Here is a 25,532-nt window from a genome sequence, read left to right as displayed (position 1 = left end):
TGTCTCCCCCCCCCTCTGTCTCCCTCCTCCCCTCTCTCTTATTTTTTTTTTTTTGATTAGTACTATCAGGAGTTTACACTAAATGTATTGATATTCTTTTTTTTTCCATTTTGTTTTGTTTTGTTTGAGACAGGGTTTCTCTGTGTTAGCCTTGGCTGTCCTGGACTTACTTTGTACACCAGGCTGGCCTCGAACTCACAGCGATCTGCCTTCCTCTGCCTCCTGAGTGCTGGGATTAAAGGCGCGCACCACGGCACCTGGTTTGATATTCTTGAAGAACTAAATTCTGTTTGAGTTTTTTATCTTCATTTGTATTTCAAAGAGAACATTACAGATAAAATGAAAGGCTCCTTCATTCTCTTCCATACATATACATACATATACATACATATACCCCCTACCTTCTACTCCCCAGGAACCCCCTGTCATACTTACTATTCTCCTAAGTAATATGCATATTCAAATAACAATACTTTCTGGTAGTCTCCTGAGGTCCTCCATTCACTTACCATGTTTCCTGCCTCTGCAGCCAGTCGCGCAGCATAGCGGGCTATAAGCCGGTGCTCTTCATCCAGTCGGCTAGGACTGTCCAGGACACTGCCGAGGAGATGAGATTAAACAGGTGTCTATCATTAAACTCTGTCCCTAAGGAGAAAGGCTTGTAATGAAGAACGATAACAACAAGCAGAGGCCTGGGTCACAGGCATCAACAGATTTACAGAAATAATGAGGCTGCATATGCCAATCCCATGCATTCACATCAGCAAAAGGGCAACTTCTTTTTGAATGAAGGGCTAAGAAAAAACATCCTACAAAAACCCGAGATAGGGATTTCTAAACATATGCTTGGGAAAACTAACTCTATAGAGCTAGGTCTTGAACTAAAAAATGACTTAAGAAAACTGTGGGATCATGAAAAACAAAGGGCTAAGAAAAAGTATACTTAACACCGGCTGAAGGAAAATGGGAAGTCACAGCCAGGGCTGGCCAAGCACACTGCCGAGCTGGAAAGAGTCCATGTTATTAGACATTCCCTTTTAACATCCTTCTCCTCTCTTAAAATGCTCATGCTACATAACGGGCCCAGTCTGGAGTGGACTGGTCGCCCCCGCCCCCACCTTCTTCATCTCCTCCTCTCCTCTTCTTTTTCCTGAGATAAGTTATTTCTGTATTGCCCAGACTGAGCTCCCAATTCGCCTGCCTTAGTGTCCCCAGAGCAGAGCAGGGATTATAAGTGGGTACCAGTGTCCTGACTCATCCATCATTGTTACAATGCAAGGATTCATGCAGATAAGGTACCAAACAATATGGTATCTGATAAAAGAAAACGAGCTCCACAAAGAGCTGGCTTCTATTCATTCAACCATTTACTCATCCATCCATCCATCCATCCACCCACCCACTATTCTGGGCTCATTCTGCAGCCCAGGCTGGCCTTGGATTCACAGTAACCCTCCTTGCCTCTGCCTCCTGAGTGCTGGATTACAGAAATGAACCACCATGCCCACTAAATAGCTTTAGGGAGGGCTGGAGAGATGGCTCAGCAGTTAAAAGCACTGGCTCCACTTCCAGAGGACCAGGGTTCAACTCCTAGCACTCACATGGCAGCTTACAACTGTCTGTAACTCTAGTCACAGAGACATATATGCAGGCAAAACCCCAATGCACATAAAACAAAAATTAAAAAAATCATTAAGAAAATAAAAAGCTTTAGGGAGGCAGGGATGATGATGAATTAGCCATCATCCTGGGAGGCTAAGTCAAGAGGATCATAAGTTCAAGGTGTGCCTGGACCACAAAATGAGCTCAAAGAACTCAAGAAACGTCTGTTCTTGGAGACCAAGAGGCTGAGACAAGTACACAGATACCATCTGTTGCACAGGGAGACTCTGACTGAGTATGCAGTTACCAGTTCCTTTCTCCTTCCCACAGGAGAAGCCCATCAAACCCACCTGGGACTCTGCAGGACCTGACTGTTCTCCCAAGACTTTAGGGAAGCACCCTTAAATAATGCTGTTGCTTAGTCATACTGGTAAAACTACTGGAAATAGTATGAAATGCAACAGTTAAAATAGTCCTTTCTTCTTTCTATGTTTTTACTTTTGTTTTGTGTGTGATGCATGTGCATGCATGTGTGTTGGCAGGTACAATGGCATGTCACTGGAGGTCAGAGGACAATTTTCAGGAACTAGTTCTTTCCTTCTACCACCTGGGTTATCAAGTTCATCTCGAAGGGCCTTTATCTGCTGAGCCATCTCACCGGCCTCAAACAGCCATTTTCATATGCATATTTTTCTCAGTAACAACTGCTGAAGAAGAGGACATAAAAACCAGTCCTCTCTGAGGATGTTCCAGCATTGGAACTTCAGGCTTCTCGGGGTGCACGGACTGCTCTGGTGTAACCAGCATGGACTGTACCTTTCTTAAGAGGAGAATTTCTAACTCCATGCTGAGATGAGTGCCAGGCTTGGCCAGGCTCCTCTTGTGGAAGCCAATGCTTTGGCAATTAACTCTGCCAATCACAGCTGGCAGCTGTTCAGACACACCACACATGCAGAGCTTCTCCTGCCGGCAACCCCAGGAGCCAGACCTCACCCCCTCCCTCAGAGCAGCCTTGGCTGCACTCCCGGGGCGGCTGCTCTACCAACTAACCGTGTGCAGTGTTGCAGACGGGCCACATAGGAGGCTATCAGCGCATGCTCATCGGCCAAAAGATTGGGCATGTCCTGGCTACACTGTAACCTGGGAACGATGGAAGCAAAGACAGCAAGCATGACACAAGTACAGAGGGAGAAATGAACATGGATTAAAACCATAAACTTAAAAGTAGAAAAAAACCAAACAAATTATGATAAAGGAAAAAAAACTCACAATGCATAATGGAAATATGGTGTCAGGTTATGGGGAACTGCCTGGCTGATATGCAACAGTCTTTTCTTTTTCTGATCTGGTTGACTGAAACCTGCCTTGAAGGGAGAACTGTGCTCCCCAGTTCTGCCCAGGTTGTGGGCTCTGGGCTAGAATTACTTTTTAGGAAAAGCCTTCTGGCAGGAAAACAAAAACAAAACAAAAAATCAGTCAATCTATTTATCTCTGAGTGATACCCTAATGGTAAGCTTTTATGGCTTTTTCTACACTTAAAAATTCCCAGTGTTACTGCACACTTTCTGCCAGTTAAGTAAATCTCTACTGCTGTTGAGATACACAGGTCCTCACAGAATCAGCACTTGGATGAACTGGTTAGAACTGCGTCTAACACTAAGACAGGACAGTGGGGCTGTTACAGATATATGGAAGATACATAAGCATATGAGCTTAAAAAAAAACAACTTTTAGCTCTAGAAATAATAAAATTGCAGAGTAATCTAATAACTGTTCTCCATGTACCTGTTGCCAAACTTGAACAAGCCTCACCACTTCATCAATCTTGTTTAATCTAGCCTTCCTGTCCCAGCTTTTTAAAAAAATCATTATATTTATTGACTTATTTTGAGGAGAGAGGGATGTGCCTTAGTGCGTATGTGGAGGTCAGAGAGGCAGTTCTTCCACCAAGTAAGCTCCGGGTATCAAACCCTGGCCCTCAGGCTTGGTAGCACATGCTTTTTGCACACTGAGCTATCCTGTCCTTTCCCCTTGGTCACCTTTTTCTGCACTAAGGTGACTGAGCACCCAGATCTAATCATTTTTAGATCTCAGGCAATTCTTTTACCTGGGAATCCCTGTGCCTAGGTATCTGTGAGATAGTGAAAACATTTCACAGAATCTCAATGTTACTACATCTAAAAACTCTGGTGTTCTAATGTCTGAAGTCAATCTGACAAAAAAATTCAGACTTTACAAAACATCCTTTCCAGTAAACACCAACATTCAAAGCAGGCTCCCACTAATTTGGTTGGTATGCCTCTTTCATGTTGTGTTTGACTGACACACTTCTATTTTAAATCCAGAACAGTGCTCTCTTTTCCCTGTTTTTTTCGTGAATTTGTGAAGAGGAAGAGATACCTTGTGGAATACCCCACATTCTGGATTTCATTGGTTGCTTTCTGTGAAGCCATTGAGTTTGTTTTTCTATTCTCTGTGATTACATCTATATGCTTAAGTTTTTGCTTTTGTTTGTTTCGAGAAAAGACAAGAGTCTGGTGGTTTCTCATTCTTCAGCAACATTCAAGATGACCTGTATTGCAGATTTATGGATGATATTATTGCTCCACTGTCACCTGCCTCCTCCATCAACTTTTAATTTTATGGGTTAGTGTGTGTGGTGTGCTTCAAGGGCTGACTATATGGCCCCAACTGGCCTAGAACTCAAGAGATCTGTCTGCCTCTCCTTCTGGGATTACAGGTGTGTACCACCACACCTTGACAGTTCTAGCATTTAAAAAGCACTGTATTTTTATTTTTAATTATATTTAAGTGTATATGTGTAAGCATGGGTTTGTGCATGTCAACATGACGCCTTTGGAGGCCTAAGGAGGGTACTGAATCTCCTGGAGCTGGAGTTACAGACAGTTGTTAGCTGACTAACATGGGCTTGTTGGTCCACAAGCCTCCAGGGGAGTCTCCTGTCTCTGATTGCACAGTAGGTGTGTTGGATTACAAATATGCACCATTCTATCTGGCTTCTCCACGGATCCCAGGGATGCCTGTGCAGCAAGTGCTTTGGCCTTGAATTTCCTTTTTAAGAAAAGCATGAGAGGGGTTGGGGATTTAGCTCAGTGGTAGAGCGCTTGCCTACCAAGTGCAAGGCCCTGGGTTCGGTCCTCAGCTCTGGGGAAAAAAAAAAGCCTGAGATGGTCTGAATGAGAACTGTCCCCAGGCCTCAGGCACTTGGACTCGGGCCCCAGCTAGTGGTGCTGTTTGGGGAGGTGCAGGTGGAGTAGCTAAAGAAAGTAATACTAAAGTCAGGCTTTAACACTAAATTCCTCCCACCACTTCCAGTTTGTTCTCCTTGTTCTATGCTTGTGTTTGAATACAGGTGTTCTCAGCTTTGTGTTCCTGCCACCATACCTGCTGCTTGCTGCTGCGCCCCCTCTCCCCATGATGAATTCTTAACTCTCTGAAACTATAACTCAAAACAAAACAAACATTTTTACCTGAGTAACTAACACAGCGTATGTGTGTAAGTGGTGGGAGCACATGCACTGCGGCACGTGTGTTAGGTCAGAGGACAGCCTGCATGAGCCGGTTCTCTCCTTCCCCCATGTGGGTCCCAGAAGTGGAACTGGGTATCAGGCTTGGTGCCTGAGCCTTCACCTGCTGAGCTACTTCAATGGCCCTGCTATGGGCTTCCTAAGACATGGTCTCAAACACTGCACGTGGCTGAGGTTGGTGTTGAGTTCCGCTACCCTCCTCTGTAGTCCTGGCTGTCCTAGAACTTACTATGTAGACCAGGCTGGTTTTAAACTTAGAGATCAGCTTGCCTCTCCTTCCCAATGCTGGGATTAAAGGTGTGTGCCAGCACGCCCAGCTGGTGCTGAACTCTTGCTCATCCTGCCTCCACATCTCAAATGCTGGAACTGCAAGCATGTGACAACACACTCAGTCATAATTACTCCTTTGGACCAAATTAATTACTGACTGCAACCAAACCAGCTTCTATTCTAGTGGATGAGATGCAGAGTAATCATTTTCAAAACTTCTTTGTTTTGTGCATGCACACACATGTGTAAGCACAAGGGTGCTGTGGCAAGTGTGGTAGTCAGAGATCAACACTGTGACACTGGCTCTTTCTTCCTAGCATGTGGGTTCTGAGGATGGAACTCAAGTCTTCAGGCTTGGCAGCAAGCACCATCTCACTGGCCCAAGAGTAATAATTTTACAATATAATCAAATAATAATAAAGGTAAGTATTGGGCAGAAAAATAGAATGTAAAGTGGATGGAAAATTTTGGATTTTTAGATTAGATGGCGACATTATGACAGAATTTAAGACAATGATGTCTTTCAACTCTTTAATTTCTATTCAAAGTGCTAGACATTTAGGAGCTGAGCGCTAATAAAGGCTAAGAGCATCAAGTGACTAATGCATTGGTGGACAATTACTCACGAACACTGTCTGCCTAAGTGGAAGCAGTCCTCCCAATCACTACAGACCAGCTGGGCTGAAAAGGTGTCGATTATGCTCCTGGTTGAAGGGGCTCAACCACTCAGCCATACTCACCTCCCCATCACCAGGCCCGTGGGCCTGAAGTGAAGTTGTGAGAGAGTCCTCATCTCCATATTTAAGATTCTTAATAATTTCACAGGGGCCAAATTTTATACCTTTGATTTATTTCCCCTCTGCAATAATCAGAAGATACTATTAACAAAACACATGTGAAGGCCCCTATACCCTGCTGTAATCAGAGGTCATTATCTCCTGGGTTGACCACAACAGACTCATTTCCGAAGTACTATTTCTTGGCTATGATATTTGGGAGCAGCGTGTCTTTAGAAATACAGTCTATCATTTTAGCATTCTTATTCATTACGTTAAAGTGCCTGCTTATCTCAAAAGGCGTGATAGTGAGTATTTTAGGGTTTGGAGGCCATGGGATTTCTGTTACAACTGTTAAATTGCCATTGTAGAGAAAGTAGCCACAGATAACATGTAGTCAAATGGACATCGCTGTGTGGCAATAAATCTTTATTTATAAAACAAGGCTGTTACTGCAGGGTACAGCTTGAAGTCTATATGGTAGCTGAAAAGTAGTCTGAGGCTAGACACACCTCACCCACTATGCCATCATCTCTGCAGGGTTCAGGAGTCTTTGTTTTGTATTTTCAAATTTGGGTCAATATTAGTCACTAAAGAAGCCTAAAGCATGCTGACCTGCTTGATTATTTTAATCCTATTTTGACTCCATATATGTTCCCAAGTCCTCAGTGCCTTGGATGACTTTAGGTGTCCGTAGGGATGCACTGTGATGTTGGTGAGAGACTAAAGACAAGGAGAGTAGTTACACTCTTCCATGGTGACACACTCCAGGGAAGAGACGCTCTGGAATTAGCATGTTCTGTTTCCTGGTAACCTTCTCCAGCCAAGGACTAACTGCAAGGTGTTCCAGATCTAACAGGGCCATCCCAGGCTACAGCCTGCTAGTGTGTATTGTCCCTGCCAGGCCTGTGGCTATAAACACAGCCATACAAATCTCAGGTGCTCTTCAGTTTGGGCTAAGTTTGAAGGGAATGTGGTAGAACCTACCAGACAACACCATACCAAATGCATGAAGGCCAGTGCACAAGAATAGAACACGGAGCCACATGAACTAACTGGCCTTTGTGGTTGAATCTGAGGTCAAAATGAGATAAGAAAACTAATATTTAGGAAGCAAGGCAATAATAACAAGCCACACCAAAAGTCAAGCCTGGGGAGATGGCTCAGCAGGTAAAGGTGCTTGCTGCCAAGCCTGATACTAGAATTTGATCCCTGGGACCCACCTGACAGGAGGAGGGGACGGACTCCCATGAGTTGTCCTTTGCTCACACATGCCTCTCCCCAAAATACAAAAAAAACTGTAATATAAATTACTGGTATTTTTAGAGGTGCTTGGGATAAGATCTCTTTATACAGTCTTGGCTGACTTGGAACTCCCTATGTGAGCCAGGCTGGCCTCAAACTCAGAGGATCTACATGCTTCTGCCTCCTGAGTGCTGAGGCTAAAGGTATGCACCTCTACACATCTGACTAAAAACATGAAACAAAATTTAAATGTGTGTGTGTGTGTGTGTGTGTGTGTGTGTGTGTGTGTGTGTGTGTAGAGGGGTGGGAGAAAAGATCTTACTATGTAGCTCTCTGTCATGGAACTCACTATATAGATCAGGCTGGCCTTGAACTAACAGAGATCCACCTGCCTCTACCTCCTAAGCACTGGGATTAAAGGCCTTCACCACTACTCCCAGCTTCAAATAAATAATGCAAAACAAAGCAGTTACTTGTATGTAGATTTAACTGGTGAATTTAATTACATATAAATTATAACTCAGTAAAGATGGAAATAGTGACGTGGTGAGTGCTCACTGGAGCAGAGCAGAAGGGAGCCAGCTGGGCACTGCTCTCACTGAGACAAGCTGGAAGAGGTGCAAGAGGGCACACATGCATGGAGTTGAGGTACCCCTGAAATGCCCCCAGTGCTTCTGACTGGAACTCAGGACACTGACATGGTTGGGGACTGGGTGTGGAGTCACTAACAGAGACCTGAAGAAACGCAGCACACAGCGGACCACAGAGCTATAGGTTTTTTTTTTCTTTCTTTTTTGTTTGTTTTTTGAGACAGGGTTTCTCTGTGTAGCCTTGGCTGTCCTGGACTAACTTTGTAGACCAGGCTGACCTCGAACTCACAGCGACCCACCTGCCTCTGCCTCCCGAGTGCTGGGATTAAAGGCGTGCACCGCCACCACCACCCGGCTGAGTGACAGGCTCTTATGACAGAGCCTGGGGAAGGCAGGAGGAGAGCAAAACTTGGCTACTCTGGAATTTAGAGTAGAACAAAAAATTCAGTTCCTTTGAGTTTCAGTTGTTTTCCTTTTTCATCTTCTAAATACAAGACTAGGAAGGAAAAGGGCCATCTGGTCAAATGGAATGAAGCCCTTCAAGGAAGACATCACAGCAGCCATACTGGTTGTACTAATAAGCTCAGAGAGCGACCCAGTGTTGTGTCAGCCCATCTGGCTCTAGAAAGCCCTTGGATTCAGAGAAACACTAGTGTTTTGTTACAGCAGGAGCAGTCTGGCCCCTGTCACAGGGGCTGAAAGACATCTTGGGACAGAATAATTAAAAACCAAACACACTGCGCTAGAGGGATGACTCAGCAGTTAAGAACACCTGCTGCTTTTGCAGAGAACCTGGTTTCAGTTCCTAGTATCATACGGTGGCTTACAGCTGTCTGTAACTCCGGTTCCAGAGTGCCTGACACCATCTTCTGGCCTCTGCAGGTACCAGCCATGCATGTGGTTTACATACATGCAAGGAAAACACTCACACATGTAAAATAAAATTTAAAACTCCCAAACAAAACAAACTACACCAGATATCCAGAAACCCAGTAGCTTTCTGGCAATGGGGACAGGACAGGGCGCTCACTGAAAGCAGTGGTATAGGATTCTGGCAGAAGGTAGTAGTGGGGACCACCACCCTTGGTCAAATTCCATCCTTCTATGGCAAAATGTATAATACGCACATTCATTAATCAGTGTGCAGCCAACACAGTCATTTCTAAGCTGAGACTCCAAGCTCTACAGGACAAAAATGGCAAAGGGTCTCAACTATGACTCCATTAGTAAGTAGTCCCCTGGGAAAATTAAGCTTCTTTTTCCTGTCATTTAAACAACAATGCCAATGCAACAGTATGGGGAGATGGGCTGGCAGTAAGTCCTCCTCTGGATTCTCTCTCTTTTTTTTTTTTCCAATTCTGTTTTTATTTTCTGTAGGGACAGTGTATAAGACACATGTGCATATGTGCACGTGGAGGCCAGAGGAGGATGTCTGGTGTCCTGATCTTTCCTCTCTCTGCCTTACTCCCTTGAGACAAGGGCTCCCTCAGTTGGTAGCCAACAAGCCTAGTGATCCTCCTGTATCCACCCCAGACTCCAACAATGCTGGCATTACAGGTGCACATTATGACCACATGTGGATCTTTAACGAGGCTGTTGGGGTTCTCACTTAGGTCCTCATGCGGACACAGCAAGCAATATTACACACCAAGTCACTTCCCCAACCCTGATTTTTCTTAAAGTCCCAAACATTCAGAAAGGTGAAAGGAGTTACGGAAAGGCAGCTTTTGGATTTACCGCCTCTGGGCCCTTACTGCAACATAAGCTAAAGAGGAAAAACGATGCTGAGCCTGTGGAGAAAGACAAATGGGCCAAATGACCTGCCCAATCCTCTGCACCAACGGGTTACACAGAGTGACTTCGCTGAGCCCTGTCAACACCACTCTCCTTCACTGATGAGACGCTTATCTCAGCCTGCCAAGTGGCTTTTATCTCATACTGGCACAACAAAAATCTTTACAAATGAAAACCACAACAAAGGGGGAAAATATCTATCTTCTTTTCCACATGCACCAGCCACAAGCAGCTGTTTTTAAAAGCTAACTAATGAAAATGAAATAAAAGTCATCTCCTATGTCATGTTAACCACATTCTAAGTTCTTAACAGGCGCGTGTGATGGGCCAGTGGCTGCTGTACAGTTAGCATAAAGATGGAAGTACGCATCGCATGGGAATGGTGCTACCACAACCAGGGAAAACTTGCCACCGCAAGGTTCTTTTTAGGATGGTAACACCACCAGACTCGAATTTCAGGGAAAAAAAGAATCCTTCTGATTGCAAAGAAAAGACCAAGTTGGGGACTCCATGCAAAGGTAAATGGGGCACAGCCCTGACTCACTCTGAATATGCTTCACTAGCTGAAGCAAGCTCTTAAAAACAGTGACACGTCTCTGGGCAAGCACAGCATCTAAGCTGGGTAAGAGGGGTTCAGCACCTCTCAGGATCTTCCTGGGGTATAAGGCTGAGGCAAAGGCACCTAGAGCTGCAACCCTCAGGCAGCTCCATTTGAGGAGACAAGAGAAGTCAATAAAAAGGCTACAGAGAATATGGAGATTGTGTGGAAAGTGTGAGGGGTGCTGGGAACACAGCTCAGTATTCACACAGTACACAGGAAGCCCTGCGCTCATACCCCAGCACTGAGTAAACTGGGCATGGAGGTGCATAGCTCATCTCAGCATGTGGGCAGTGCAGACAGGAGAGCAGAAGTTCAGGATCATCCCCAGCTGTGGAGACTGAGGCCAGCTTGGGCTACGTGAGACTACCTCAAAAGGCCAAACCAACTAATGAATGAAAAGGAAATCAGAGCAGGGTGTAAGGGGTAGAAGCTTGCTGGCTTCTTGCCGAAGTTTCCCTTCTATGTTTGACCAAAGTTACCTTAATGAAAGCCAGGAAGAAACCTAGAACATCACCTTTCCTCTTCCCAGCCGCCCAACATCTCTGGAGCCTGCCATGCACGCCCACCACCCCAGAGCCTCTGCCTTTGAATTGGACAATGAGAAGAATTCCACCCAGTTCCTTCCACACTGCTGTGCTTCCATGACCTGCTCAGAACAGATGTGGGCCTCAGTCCAATGAGGGGAGGACCTGTTAATATGCTCTGTCGGCTGCAAGTTTTCAAATTTATGTTTGTAACTATGTGTCTGAAAATATTAAAGTTTTCTGTTTGTACCAGTATGAGTTAGAATTGGTAAAAAGTCCAACCCTAAATCTTAAATGGAAATGGGATCTAATCCCAACCCAGAAGAGGCTGAAAACTGGCAGACTGCCCAGGCCTGGGATGGCTTTGGGCACCTGCCAACACTGAGGGCCCTGCAGTTTCTTCTGATAATGTGTTAATTTTTAATTACTATGCTTTTCTGTCTCTTAAAAGAAGACTGGAGAAAAAACATAATTCCTGTATTGACTTGGAGGGTTTTTCATGAAGAATGCAAACCAGCCAGTTGTTTCCTGAAATCCTCACTAATTCTTGTTTTTCTTTTTGTTTTCCTTCTTTCTTTCTCTCTCTCTCTCTTCTTCTTCTTCTTCTTCTTCTTCTTCTTCTTCTTCTTCTTCCTCTTCTTCCTCCTCCTCCTCCTCCTTCTTGTATTTTAAGACACGGATTCTCTGTGTAGCCTTGTCTGTCCTGGAACTTGCTCTGTAGTCCAGGCTGGCCTTGAACTCACAGAGATCTGCCTGCCTCTGCCTCTTAAGTGCTGGGATTATAGGTGTGTGCCACCACATGTAGCCCTATAGTTACATATTTTAAAAATTTGCCCTTTTGGTGGTGTTTCAAAAAGAATTACAGGCAGGTGTGACTTAATATACTATGTTATCTATTAGCTTCCATTTCTTCCTTCTTTTATCCTCTATCATCATATTTACAGAGCCTGGGTCTGATGTAGCTAATTTCCAACCCTCCTGCCTTTGCCTCCCGAGTGCTGGGATAACAGGCATGTAGTACCACACTCAGTCTATTTGCAGACATTAAATGTATCATTTGGAGAAAAAAGTACTTAAAATGCATTGTTTAGAGGAAAGGAGTTTATTTTTTGGTACATGAGTTAAAGGACTGAAACATCAAAAAGAGACAGTCAGACTTGATGTGGACCAATGGATTCAACCTAGATATCCTCAACCCAGCACTTCCCACAGGGGGCAGAAAGGGCCTAGGAAAAAAGGCTGAGAGCATCTGCAGTTGCACAGAGAGCTGCCTTATGGGACGAAAATCCTGGGAGCAGAAACAAGTTTTGAAAGATGTGTGTGCGCATGTGTACACATATGTGCTAGGTATCAACCTTCACCATTTTTCTGTCCCAGGACCTTGCCCTTTCTTGACAACATGACCTAATTAATTCATGAATGAAGTGCTCCTATCCTTGCTTTGATGATACAGATTTCAAGGGCATGGCCTATCACACAGGCCCAGAATGGGCAGTGATAGAATCTAGGTCCCAGGAATTCTTCCTTGGACTTTAAAATCACAGGGTAGAAAATCATAGCTCATGGAAGGCCATGCTGTGGTGTGTGCAGGAGTATCTGCTCCAGGGGGTATGTGTGTCTACCTGCCAACAGCAATAGGACAAGTGCTCACAGCCTATGAGAGAAGAAGGTAAGTGACAGTCAGCGTCCTCTGCCAAGCCAATGATCAACGTACAGTCCAGGCTTCCCTCTCTCCCTCTGCCCATGCTTTGTGGGTATTCACCTTTTCAAGTTAGGTTTGAATGCCTGGAATTTGCTGAGCATTGTGATGTAATGCTTCTAATCCCAGCACAAGCAATTAAACCCATGAAATATAGGAAGTTGTAACTCATACATCAACCAAGTGTACAAAACAAAAAGTGTCAGATTGATGGGTTTTGTTACTGTACAAAGTCACATGAAATTTCCATAGAATTGTAATCACTGAAATATTACACATAATTAAAGCTAAAACTTTAACAGGCATTTGAAATAAAATACAAACTTTGCTTTCCATATCTATCTGGGTATAAGGTAACTCAGAATAGGACAAGAACTGTATACCAGCTTAATCCACATTCTAAGTCTTGAGGGAAAAGCAGGCCAGGGAGGAAAATAGACAGTGAAGAGGGAGATAAGTTTTCAAATTGTTTAAAAATGTTATTCTGGGGCTGGTGAGATTGCTCAGCAGTTAAGAGCACTGTCTGCTCTTCCAAAGGACCTGGGTTCAATTCCCAGCACCCACATGGCAGCTCACAACTGTCTGTAACTCCAGTTCCAGTAATGTGATACCCTCACACCAATGTACATAAGATTAAATAAATTATTTTAAACTATTTAGTTGACGGCAAAAACAAAATTTCTTTTAAGCTGTAGAAATATCCAGAGATTTAAAAAAAGTTTATTTGTTATGTGTCTGCATGCATGTAAGTATACATGTAGCTTATGTGCATTTAAGATCAAGTGTGCATGTATGTGCATGTGTGCTCTTGAGCTGAGGCCAGACAGATGCACCAGGAGTTCTCTGTCACGCTCTACCCTTTCCTTTGCAGCATGTTCTATTCTGTGAGCCTGGAGTTTGGCTTTCTGAGCTAGCCTAGAAGCCAGCAAGCTCCACTGATCCTTCTGCTTCCTCCCCCTCAGTGTTGGTGCTCCAGGTGTGTGCAGGGCACGTGGCTTGTAAGGGGTCCTGGGATCCAAGCACTGGTCCTCATAGCTTTGTAGTAGGCATGCTTAACTACTGAGCCATTTCTTCAGCTCCCCCAATTTGGGGATACTACAAAAAGCAAATCCCATGAATAAAAACTTCCAGGAATATAATTTCTAGCATATCATAAGACAGCTAGAATCTTTTCTACTTAGAAAGTCATCTGTATCTTTTATTTTGGCTAATATAGCATTATTTTTGACACCTCTAGCCAAAAGCATTCATATATACATCACCTACTAGAAAAGGTAGATGAGGCCGTGCCTACCTGGCATGGCCCCAGTTTTGCTCTCCAGAACCACAAAGCAGGTACCAGCCCTGGGTACACCTTTATCTCAAAAAACTAAATTGATTAAAAAAAAAAAAAGATGGAAACCAAATTGTTTATAATGCTCTCCCATTTTTTAAGCTACAGTATACATTTCTTGTCAGATCTTGTCTGTGGTTTACACTTTGTTCTGAGTTCTACAAGAAGTTGCTCCTTCCTAGAGAGTAAGGTCCCTTTGAGGGCTTGTGCCTCAGCAGCAGGACCTCATGTAGGGTGGACATGTTGGGCACCTGGCTTTCACAGGCTGGAAACATGGGTCCGACTACACTCAGGAGCAGGAATAGAAAGTGCTGAGCCTTGAAGAGTCTGCAGTTTAGACTCCTTAGCTACTGGAGACATGAAAAGCCACACGTATGACCTATTACTATCCATGTGACATCTCATGATCACCTGCTGAACATACATGGAATCTTCCAGGATTCTATGTTCTATGTACCCAGGATACAATGTCAGAGTAGGGCATCTTGTGCCCAAGTGGCTTCTCTTGAGCCAAGTCTAAGCTTCTCCAAGCTGCACAGCCTTGTTGGTTGCCATGGATACACTGTGATATCTGCTCTAGCACCACCCAATTTCACACAGACCCAGATGCCAGCTGAAATGCTGACCTTATAATAAAGTCTTAATCTGGAGTACATTCTCCTGTCTGAACCAGCTCTAAAAAACAGCAGACATTATTTCAGGACTGACACTGGTAGCTGGGTCTCGGGTATAATATGGCAAGCCTAAGGTTTGCCTGTGAAGGTGGCTGTGGCTCCTGGGGGTCCAGAGTCCCTTCTGTCAATCTTCCCGAACAATAAAACACGGTCAGGAAGACTTTCTCTGTCTAATGGCTTCTTGCAGCTACACTCACTCAGGATCACTGCATGTCTTGCATCCTACCCTGGTACCTCCTAACACCTTGAGCCCTCACGGTAATGCAGAGGGACAAAGCTCATAAACCATGAGAAGAGCTCAGATGAAGCCACCCCCTACTTGACAGCTGACGTTACTAAAGCTAACATCAATTTCCAAGCTCAAGTCTTCTAGTTCTGAAGTGAGAACATCCTCAGTGGAGAGTATAGGATTTAAATGTATGGCTTTTTTTTTTTTTTTTTTGGTTTTTCGAGACAGGGTCTCTCTGTGTAGCCTTGGCCGTCCTGGACTCACTTTGTAGACCAGGCTAGCCTCGAACTCACAGCGATCCGCCTACCTCTGCCTCCCGAGTGCTGGGATTAAAGGCGTGCAAATGTATGGCTTTTAATTTATATACAAAAGCTGAGGACAGGGCAGGTGGCTGCTCTGGGTCCTTGGGTACATCAATTGTAACCCATTCTCTGGCTTTCTCACTGGGTCTCTTATTCCCAATGACCTCTGACATAATAAAAGTAGCTTATTAAACACTCACATAAACCTCACAAGGTGGGTGTCATCCTTAGACCCATAGATTAAAGATCTGATGAAACATGTCTGAAGTCAGGCGAGTGCCAGACCCAAACTCAGGCAGCCTGATTCAAAACCCTGTGCCCCACGCCCTGCACCACTCACTGCTTGGCTCTGCTTCCACTGCATGGCAGCTTCCCTGCTGGAAGTGCCTGAGGGAGGCAGTGGGCTGCTCTTACCTGGTGCAGGTCCTGGGTCTCCACACAGACAGAGCTGTCTTCACCAGGTTACTCATCTACTCAGCCTCTAAGTCCTCCTCCTAGAGTAACCCTGCCGCCCGCTCCTCTGCTTCCTGCTAAGGTTACTCTCCAAATTGGTTTGATGACAAAAATCACCTGAAGAACTTGTTAAACACACAGCCTCCCCAACCCTATTCTTGAAGATTTTGATTCACTGAGTCTGACATGGTCTCAGAAATGTGTATTTTTAACAAGCGCCCCAGGGGACTCGTCTCTTCTGCAGGTTTGAGAAATGCTACTCTGGAGTTTTAGCCAATGGGAACAAGCATTGCTGCCTTCGTGACCATATATCGAGTCAAATTATTGTTAGGAGGATCCCACTTCTATAGCTGCATTAATCCAAAGTGTTCAGCACATATGGCACAAAGTGGTTCTGGTTTTTTCCAGGGAGGATGGGATGTCATGCTGGGTGAATTGGAATGTCTGTGATTTTTTTTTTCCTTCTTCTTTTCAGTGATGACTGTTGAAAGAATTCTTTAATGGTTGTGCCCGTGAGGGAGTTTCAGTATTGCTCTGGTCATAGAACAGCTTAAATCAAATAGAAAGTATGCCATTCAATATAGTTCTTTTAAGTCTGCCTATGAGAATTCTGAACAAGAAAAAATTAAATAAAAAAGAGGAAGGAGTTTAAAGTTTTTATTCCTTGAAGGACCCTAAAACAGATTCTTCATATAACTAAGACTGAAGGACTTGGGCCTTTCCACCTATGTGCCTATGAGCCATATACAAAACGATTTAGAATACTTTATGAGAGATTAATTCAGATTATAATCAGAAACAGGAATTATCTTTGATATTAAAAATTCAAATGCAAAATTGTTGAAACTTATTAAATTGAGCTTGATGTTAGTAAAGATCTCAAACATGTCTAATCCATTCTGAAACTGCTTGCTGCTTGTCACAATGGCGTTTCCACTTGTGGCCTAGTCAGAGCTGAATGTCAACAGCTATATTGAGTCAGAAGGGAGGGGAGACTAAAAGCAGAAAATGATATTAAGAGACTGTCAGCAGGGTCAGGCGCGCCAGTCTTCCTGGCCAGCAGAGCATTTGGCCTAAGCCTTGTTTCTGGAGTGCAATCACATTAGTGACAGAAGTCTGTATCCAGCTTCGAGGTGCAAGGCATACCTACCTTTTAGTGGGAGTGGGCACTCCAGAGGACATGTGGCTAACCACAGCGTCATTCATATTGGTCAGAGGTCGAGGAGGACTGAAAGAAAAGAATTTACATTACATTAGAAATTTCCAGGACTGGTGGAGACAAAGGAAGAATGCAGGCAAAGGGCCAGCTACATACAGTTCCTGATCCATGCAGCGGGTTCAGAGATAGATTCTTCAAGCCAAAATAAATTCAACAAGAAGGGGTGCTCACTTACAAGGCCACAGCGCCACAGAGCTATGGGATATCGGGAGACAGTAGATTATAAAGACATTACTCTGGAGAAGAGTGTATTTGCATATCCTGGAATTCCAGTACTCAGAAAGCTGAGTTTCATACCAGCCTGGGCCACACACACAAAAGGAAAAGCCTACTTTCAGTTGGAACTTTGTTCGCTCTTGCTTTATAGTTTTAGTATAAAAGAATAAAATCCTAGTATGCCTATTCTTTTGCTGGTGGTGGTATACTGGGAATTGAACCCAGTGCCTTGCACATATTAGGCAAGTGCCTTACCACTGAGCTACAATCCCATCCTGACTTCTGTTTGTTTGTTTTCTGAGACACAGTCTCATTATGGAGCTCAGGCTGGCCTCAGAACAGAAACCCTTCTACCATAGCAACCTGAATGGCTGGCATTTGTCACTAAACCAGCTCATGCCACTTACTTTTCATTAATCTGTTTTCCCTCTCCTTTAAAAATAACATGTGTGAGTGTGTGTGCATGTGAGCCTGTGCATGTATATGTGTGAGCATGTGCGCGTTATGGTGTGGGCACAGTGTCTTCACCCACGGAGCCGTCTCTAAGGTCAGGTCAGAATGCCCACATGCTACTTTCCTGAGATTCTTTCTGTTAGTTACAGCTCATTCTTCTGTTACATCTAATTTGTGAATGTTTTATTAAAAGATTAAAATTTTTTGTTTTGTTTTTCCCAAGACAGGATGTCATGTAGCCCAGGCTGGCATCAAACTTGCTAGGTTGCCTAGGATGACTTTGAACTCCTGCCCTCCTGCCCCTACCCCCTAAGTGCTGGAATTATAGATCTGTGCCACCACACCAGACTCCCAAGTATTTGATTCATAAATACTAAATAAAAAACAAGACTGCCCATGCCAGTATTATAAACCTGGCCAGGGAGATCACAGGTCATGTGGGGAAACCATTACTGTTGTTTTTGCTACGTTGACATGCTATCAAACTACCTTCTTAAATACATCTGTACTTAGAGACCAGTGCTGCTCTCAGTCGTCAGAGAAGCTGCTTTGGGCAATGTGCAGAAGTTACAGGGAGAACTTATAACTAGTCAAAGACCTGAGAGTTGAGTGACTGTTGAGTGCTGGCCCCTGAATGGATTATCTGTATCACCCATCCAAGGCCCAGGGAACATCACAAAAGAGAGAGGGGATGGATAGAGGAGCTGGTACAGAGGAAGGGTACTGAGAAACCCTGTCTTCTGCACATCTGACATGACACGCTGGCTCAGTCATGAACTCACTGCAGCTCTGCTTACCTGAATACAACCTGCTCAGAGCCGGGCCTGCCAGCATTTCCTTGTGTGTGGGAGAAGGGCTCACGGGGCGCTACTCCTTTCTGAGATATTGCTGGCAGCTAAGGGCTACTGGGGAAAGGGATGCCATTGTCTTTAGTAGTGCAGCCACTGCTAAGTTGTGGTTTCTTCTCCAGGAAGAAATACCTGTTTAGCTTCCAGGGCCTCCTTGCCTCTGAGAGAGTGACTTGCACAAAATGGCTTGAGGAAGTTACATGAGCACTGCCTAGTCACAGCTGTGGCTGTTTACTGTTTTGTAGGTTGCACTGTACGTTCACATAAAGGTTCTGGGGAGTTAGCTCAGGGAAAGGCAGAGCAGCCAGAGGAAAAGAGAGAACTCTCTCCATCTACCCATGGCACTCCACTTTCTCCTTAAGCTAATTTAATTTCTGAGTAGGGAACCTTAAAAAAAATGTTTTCCCATTTAAAGGAGGAAATTCAAAATGGAAGGTGAATTGCAAGGAGTAGATTTGAGGCAGTTAGGCCTCTGGGTTTCTTTCTCTCCCTCCCCCTCTCTTTTTAAAGGTGGGGTCTCAGCAGATTGTCCAAATTAGCACCCTGCTTCACCCTTACAGGTGCTGTGATGAAAGGCCTGAGCCACAGTGTTTGCTTGGCTCTGCTTGTCAACAGAAATATACCTTCCCAGGTTAGGTTTCAATTCTACGCTATTCATCTGACTTCTTGTCTCCAGACGAACATCTAGCCCTTCAAACATGTTAATGCTAATGGCTACACTGAGTTATAATCAATTAACCAATTGCTTTAGGTTGACTAATGATGGAAGAGAATAGACAGATTGGCTTACTTTTAGTCCTAAATTTATACTATTGCCTCTGGGTCTTTTTAAATTAATTGTCCTGCTTGAAACAAGGAGATGTTTCCTATGGAGTAAGAGGAGTAGCTGTTCACACTCCTAGGGCAGCGGACACATGCCGGCCAGAGACAAATTGGCTTTGCTTCTTAGTGTATTATTAACATCCACTTCCAAAATAATGACATTCCCTGTTGCCTTCAGAACTAATGTAGCTATCTGCTTTACTTCAATATTAAAGAAACTACTGCATCCATTTTCTTTTTTTTTTTATCATTATTTGAATATATTGTTTATATATCATTTTTCCATTAGATAACTTCTGACTGAATACAGAAATGCATCCATTTTCTTGTTGACACTCTCAGAATAAATAAATACAATAGAAAAAATTTAATTTCTTGAACATAAGTACATGTGAGAAAAATGTCATGATCTGTAGCAGTTTGGTCTGATGCTATGAAAGTCTTCATATCTCTTGGCAAATATCACAGCCAACTATTTATTTATTACCTTTTCACACATAGAAAAGCCTCTTCCCAAAAGTGGAAAGCCAGACACTCATGGCTACATTGTATTCTGGAATAGTCTAATACTATGCCCTCAAGTCCACATCCTTTCTAGATTGGGACCTCATACTAAAGAGACAATGAAGCTTTTCTGAACAATGAAATTAGCACATGCAAGTCTCAAGAAGGTCCTCAGAATGGGCTTGTCACTAGAGCCGCAGGCCACTGGGAAAGCCAATAGCACTGAGGCATTCTTAGCAAATGCCCCTGTGGCTGCTCTTTCACAGGACCTGGGTTCGATTCCCAGCACCCACATGGTGGCTTACAGTTGGCTGTTAACTACAGTTCCAGATGATCTGACACCCTCTTCTGGCCTTTGCAGGCACCAGGCATGCACATGGTACATATACATACATACATACATACCTACATACATACATACAGGCAAAATATATATATTGTAAAAAATAATAAAGTTCCCTCTTTTCCAAAAAGATGACCCTCCTTAAATGAATAGATAGAAGCAGACAGATGATACAGGTAGAAGATAGAAAATAATCTGCCATTCAGAAAAGAGATTTTAAAAATGTTTGGGAGGCCCCCCTTGAGGGAGGTGGGGGTGAGGAAAAGATACAGAGGTATATGTATACGTGTGTGCAGGTGTGCACACATGCAGATGCCAGATAATGTTGGCTGTCCTGTGTGCCATGCTCCACCTTATTCCCTTGAGACAGGGTCTCTTACTGAACTTAGAGCGAGGCTGACAACCAGTAGCCCCAGGGATGGATCCTTCTGTCTCCACCCCCTACAACACCGGGGTTACAGGAGTGTGTCCCCACCAGCCTGGCTTTTTATGCAGGTTCTGAGGGTTCAAACTCAGGCCTCAGGCTTGTGGGACAGACATTATTACCCACTGTCTCCCCAACCCGAGAGTCTTTTTGACTTTTGTTTGTATTGCGACAGAATCTTGTTATACAGCCCAGGTTAGTCTTGCAATCCTTCTGACTCAGCCTCCTACATGCTAGGAATTCTGGGTGGAACCCAGGGCCCTGGTATACTAGGCAAATGTTCACTCACTGGACTACATCTATGTTGTGGCCACAGTGGCTTTTTATTTATTTTTAACATTTATTTATTTTACTTTTTTATGTGCCTGACTGTTTGTGCACCACATGTGTACCACCTGGTACCCGAGGAGGTCAGAAGCAAGTGTTGGACTTTCTGAAACTAATGTTATGGATGGTTGTGAAGCATCATGTGGGTGCTGGGAACCCAACCCGGGTCCCTTAGGACAAGCCAGTGCTCTTAACCACTGAGTCATCTCCCTGGGTCTCTGTTATTTTGTTTGTTTGCTCTGAGACAGGATCTTACTATGTAAACAGGCTGGCCTTGAACTCACAGAAACTTAAGAGATCTGTTCCCTCTGCTTTAGTGCCGGGTGCCCTTTTTATTTCTTTTTTTTTTTTTAAGATTTTATTTATTTATATGAGTGTTCTATATGCATGCACACCTTTACATTAGAGGTGGGCATTAGAAGGTATAGGTAGTTGTGAGCTACCATGTGGTTACTGGGACTTGAACTCAGGACCTCTGGAAGAACAGGCAGTGTTCTTAACCACTGAGCCATCTCTCCAGGCCCCCTTTTTACTTCTTAATAAAAAGATAAGAGGTTATTTCATGAGTTCATATTCATAAAAGATAAGTCTTTATCTCAATAGTTAACTATACATATTTGGTGACAGATATGCAATCACAGTGCCAAGTAAGGGTGTGGCAGCGCAAACACAGGCACTGGGAGTACCAAAGGAAGATCAGAGTGTGCTCCTGTCTGAAAGATCACAGGAAGTGAGAGTGAGAAGAGCCTCCCAGGTGCAGGAAAGCATTATGAAAGAAAGGGTATTTAAAAATGCATTACACATTGGGTGCAGTACATTTGATTAGATTCAAAAGCACTTAAAGGTGTATCAGGAAAGGTAGGTGAGGGCCAGGACATGAAGTTCAGTCAGTATAATAAGCCCTGAATGGATTGTTTCTGTTTGGTTTAGATAAAGTCTCCTAAATTACCCAGCTTGACTTCAAACTTGCAATCCTGTCTCTCTCTCCTCAGGATCCTGAGGCAGGATTCAGGTGTGCACCGCCACATCCCACCTGAATTAAGTATCCCCAAGCCAAAACAAAAACCAAAAAACAACCAACCAAACAACAACAAAACAAACAAAATAACCCAATGTGACCTCGGTTGACTTATTGTTCTTTTTTTAGTTGGTGGGTTTTGTTTACTTTTTGTTTATTATGTAGGCTCATGTTGTAGCCCAGGCTAGCCTTAAATTCCTAGTTAACCAGGTGCTGAATAGATGACTCTGGGTAAGAACACCTGTGTTCAATTCTCAGTACCCACCTGGCAGCTCACAACTGTCCATACCTCCAGTCCTAGGAAACCTAACGGCACCAGCCATGCATACACTGCACATACATACATGTGATTACAAATGGCTCCCTTGCCCAGCTGTAGTTGTGATTTTTAAAGATAAGTATAATCTGGGTGTGCTGGTTTATGCCTCTATTCCCAGAACCAAGGAGGCTGAGGCAGAAGGATTACCTCAAGTTTGAGGCCACTATGCATTCCATATGTTTAAGGCCAGCCTGGTCTACAGAATGAAATTCTGTCTCAATAAATAAATAAATAAATAAATAAATAAATAAATAAATAGATTTCAAGCAGGGCTGTGAAAGCAGCTCAGCTGATGATAGAATTGCTTACCTAGGATGCATAAATCCGTAGGTTTGATCCCCAGCACTTGGATTGAAATAAACACATAAGCAAATGCCAAATAAACAATGGTCATGGTGGTGCAGACTTGTAAACCTAGTCTCAGAAGGTACCCTTGGGTCGGACTCAGCCTAGGACAGGTAGGGCCCTGTCTCAAACGGATACTAACACTTGCAGACTACTCACTCCCCCGCCGTTTCGGGGCTATGTGTCTGAACCTCCTCTGTTTACAGACCTGTTACATGGTTTGGATATCTCCAAAGTTTCACATCTTCCCAACATCCCTTCTCCCCCCTAAAAGGAAGTAAAGAAAACACCATGGCTAAGTCTGGATTATCGCTGCTCTTAGACTGTAAGAAACTTGTGTGGTATTTCTGTCGTCATCTTTCAAGTGCCAAGCATAGTACTCAGTAAGTATGTGTTGGTTTTGAGTCAGCACCATGTTGCGAACACAGTGAAGTGCAGAAGCAGAGAATGTGTGAATTTAGTGTTAGTGAAACTCTTGGTGAACGTTATATATATGTTTGCAGCTGGGGTGGCATCTCCCGCTCTACTTAATTGCTCTGCCATTTTCTCTTCCATTTAATCTAATCTGTGCTCAGTGACAAACAGTGCAGTGTGTCATTAACAACAACACTATGTACTAAGTGTTGAATAGGTACCAGTCTCAGTGTAGATATCTTCCAGGGACTCACATTTAAACCTTATGTTTAAAAGCAGAGGTACAGCAGAGCTGTAATGATTTATTTATGTATTTATCTATTTTGAGACAGGGTCTCTCTTTGTAGTCCGGAGGTCTTGGTACTCTATGTAGACAAGGCTGGCTTCATACAGCGATCCACATACCTGCCTAGAGTTAATGATGTTCTTGAGGTTACAAAGCCAAATCGTGAGACGACCAGTATTGTGAACCAAGGCAGCGGCTCTTGCTGTTTTTAAGGCTGGTAGTTTGGTGCCTCAACTGCCTTTGAGTGCTGCCCTTTCAGCAAAATGCTGGCTTAAAGCTATTTTTTCAGTGTCTAAATTGAGAACAATCATGTCAGGCAAGTGAGAGGACTTAACAACCAAGAGTACTTGCTGCTCTAACAAAGGACTGGAGTGGAGATCCCAGCACCTACATCAGGGCAGCTTACAACTGCCTGTAACTCTAACTCCAGGGGATCTGATGCCCTCTTCTTGCCTCCTTGGGGAACCCGCATGCATAAACATTCAAATACACAAACACCTTAAAAACAGAATGTTAGTTTATAGTTATTGGAACCTTTTCAAAGGTGCAACAACAACGCTGGTCCCAGAGTATGGCTCTCTATGACACCATTACCAATGCATTATAAGTGTCCATCCACACACAATCGTTGGTTTCTGTTTGTTTTTTAACCAGGCAGGCTTGGAGCTCCATGTCTTAGCAGCTCAACCTCATAGCGTTGGGATTACTAGTGTGTGCTGCCATTAGCAGCTGAACTTCTACTCTGTTTTTGTTTGTTTGGTTTTGGTTTTGGTTTTTTGAGACAGGTTTTCTCTGTGTAGCCTCGGCTGTCCTAGACTTGCTTTGTAGACCAGGCTGGCCTTGAACTCACAGTGATCTGCCTGCCTCTGCCTCCCAAGTGCTGGGTAAACTTTTACTCTGTTACAAAGAAAACTACATATAACAGAATAACTTATATCCTTAAAAAATGTAACTCTGTTTTATTTAGAATGACTTAAAAATATCATCATAATTTCAAAGCTCATCTAATCTTTGTAAGGTTCCTAATCTTAGTAAAACAACATAATAAAGTAATTCAGTGACCCAATTATCTGCCAGACTTAAACCCCAACAAAAATTTAGCACCAGGCACATGACCGTCACTAAGAGTTACACCTTGCTTTTTGTTATTTTAAGGCATGTTTTAAATTTTATGTGTATGAGTGTGTTTGCTACCATGTATGTATATGCACCACTTGCATGCAGTGCCATGGAGGTCAGAAAATGACATTGGATTCCCTGGAACTGAGTTACAGAGGCCTGTGAGCTGCCATCTCAGTGCTAGGAACCAAATCTGAGTCCTCTCGAGCCAGTAAGGGCTCTTAATGGTTGAGCCATTTCTGCAGGCCATGCTTTGGCTTTCTGAATTCATCAGATGCACAGCACCACTGCTGTGGAAGCTTTGTGGAGGAGTGACAGCCCCTGGCTGTCAGGGCTGCCCCTGCTATAGACCTTAGCCCTGCCTTGATTTTCACACTGTTTGTGTGTGAATTTGCTCCAGGACCTCCGAGCAGTTTTTAGTTACAGACATTAAGCTCACAGTCCCACAACTTTCCACCTAGGCAGCCAGGTCCCAGATGTGCACTTGGGTATCTTTAACAGATTTTCTGGTCTGTTTGTTTCTGTTAGTGGGAAAGGGGATCCAAACTCAGGTATTTATACTTGCATGGCAAACAAGCCACTGAGTCATCAGCCCAAGCCCCAGCCTAAGATGTCTTTCTTTCTAGTCATTATTCTCACAAATTTATAAACCTATTCCTTAATCTCACGAGTGGAAATAATATTGTCTAGAAAGAAAACCAGCCATCACTATGGTGAAGAGACTTCTATTGCTGTGGTGAAATATTAAGACAGGCAGGGCCTAAAGTTCTTTTCATTGTTATGACTCTATTCTTTTCTCACAGAATGCTGTGTCTGCAGGCAATAGTTATGCTAAGCGCAGCTCACCATAGCTATCCTCTTTGAATAGTGTGGTGCTTTGCTCTCTGTCTCTACTTAAGTTACAAACTACCTCCTATTATTCTAGTAGGTTCTATGATGATCTGCTAAAGCAGAGAAGTTCAACAATAAACTAAACCAGGCATGGGGTTCTTACCTTTAATTTCAGCACGAGAGGCTGTGTAAGAAGAATGTTGTGAGTTTCATGCCAGCCTGGGCTACAGTAAGTTCCAGGACAGCCTATGCTAGAGAGACCTTATCTCAAAAAACTAAAACCAAACCAAACCAACAAAAAATTAAAGTGCCCTTTTGAAAGTCATAAGGTTAATAGTTGGGGGTTGGAGAGATGGCCCAGTGGTTAAGAGCATGTACTGATTTTCCAGAGGATCTGAGTCTCC

At 43.7% G+C, this 25,532-nt stretch overlaps 1 protein-coding gene across 7 annotated transcripts in view; it reads right to left on the bottom strand.

Moving 5' to 3' along the window:
• Positions 1-25,532, bottom strand: part of DTNB (dystrobrevin beta) — a 216,508-nt gene that overhangs the window by 55,498 nt on the left and 135,478 nt on the right. For 5 of the 7 annotated variants that reach the window (XR_014781191.1, XR_014781192.1, XR_014781193.1 and 2 more), the window contains exons 10-12: positions 16,791-16,868; positions 2,653-2,742; positions 510-597 (exon numbers count right to left, since the gene is read on the bottom strand). Coding sequence is in view for 2 of the 7 variants with exons in the window: in XM_084792601.1 (XP_084648727.1) it covers positions 510-597; positions 2,653-2,742; positions 16,791-16,868 (256 nt within the window). In the remaining 5 variants the exon portion in view is untranslated. The remainder of the gene's footprint in view (positions 1-509; positions 598-2,652; positions 2,743-16,790; positions 16,869-25,532) is intronic. The other 2 variants (XR_014781194.1, XR_014781195.1) reach the window with 1 other exon arrangement.

This window comes from Acomys minous (genome assembly GCF_964271855.1).
Source record: "Acomys minous genome assembly, chromosome: 8".
In the NCBI taxonomy this organism is placed as follows: Eukaryota; Metazoa; Chordata; class Mammalia; order Rodentia; family Muridae; genus Acomys; species Acomys minous.
This window is presented reverse-complemented; position numbering and strand designations above follow the sequence as displayed.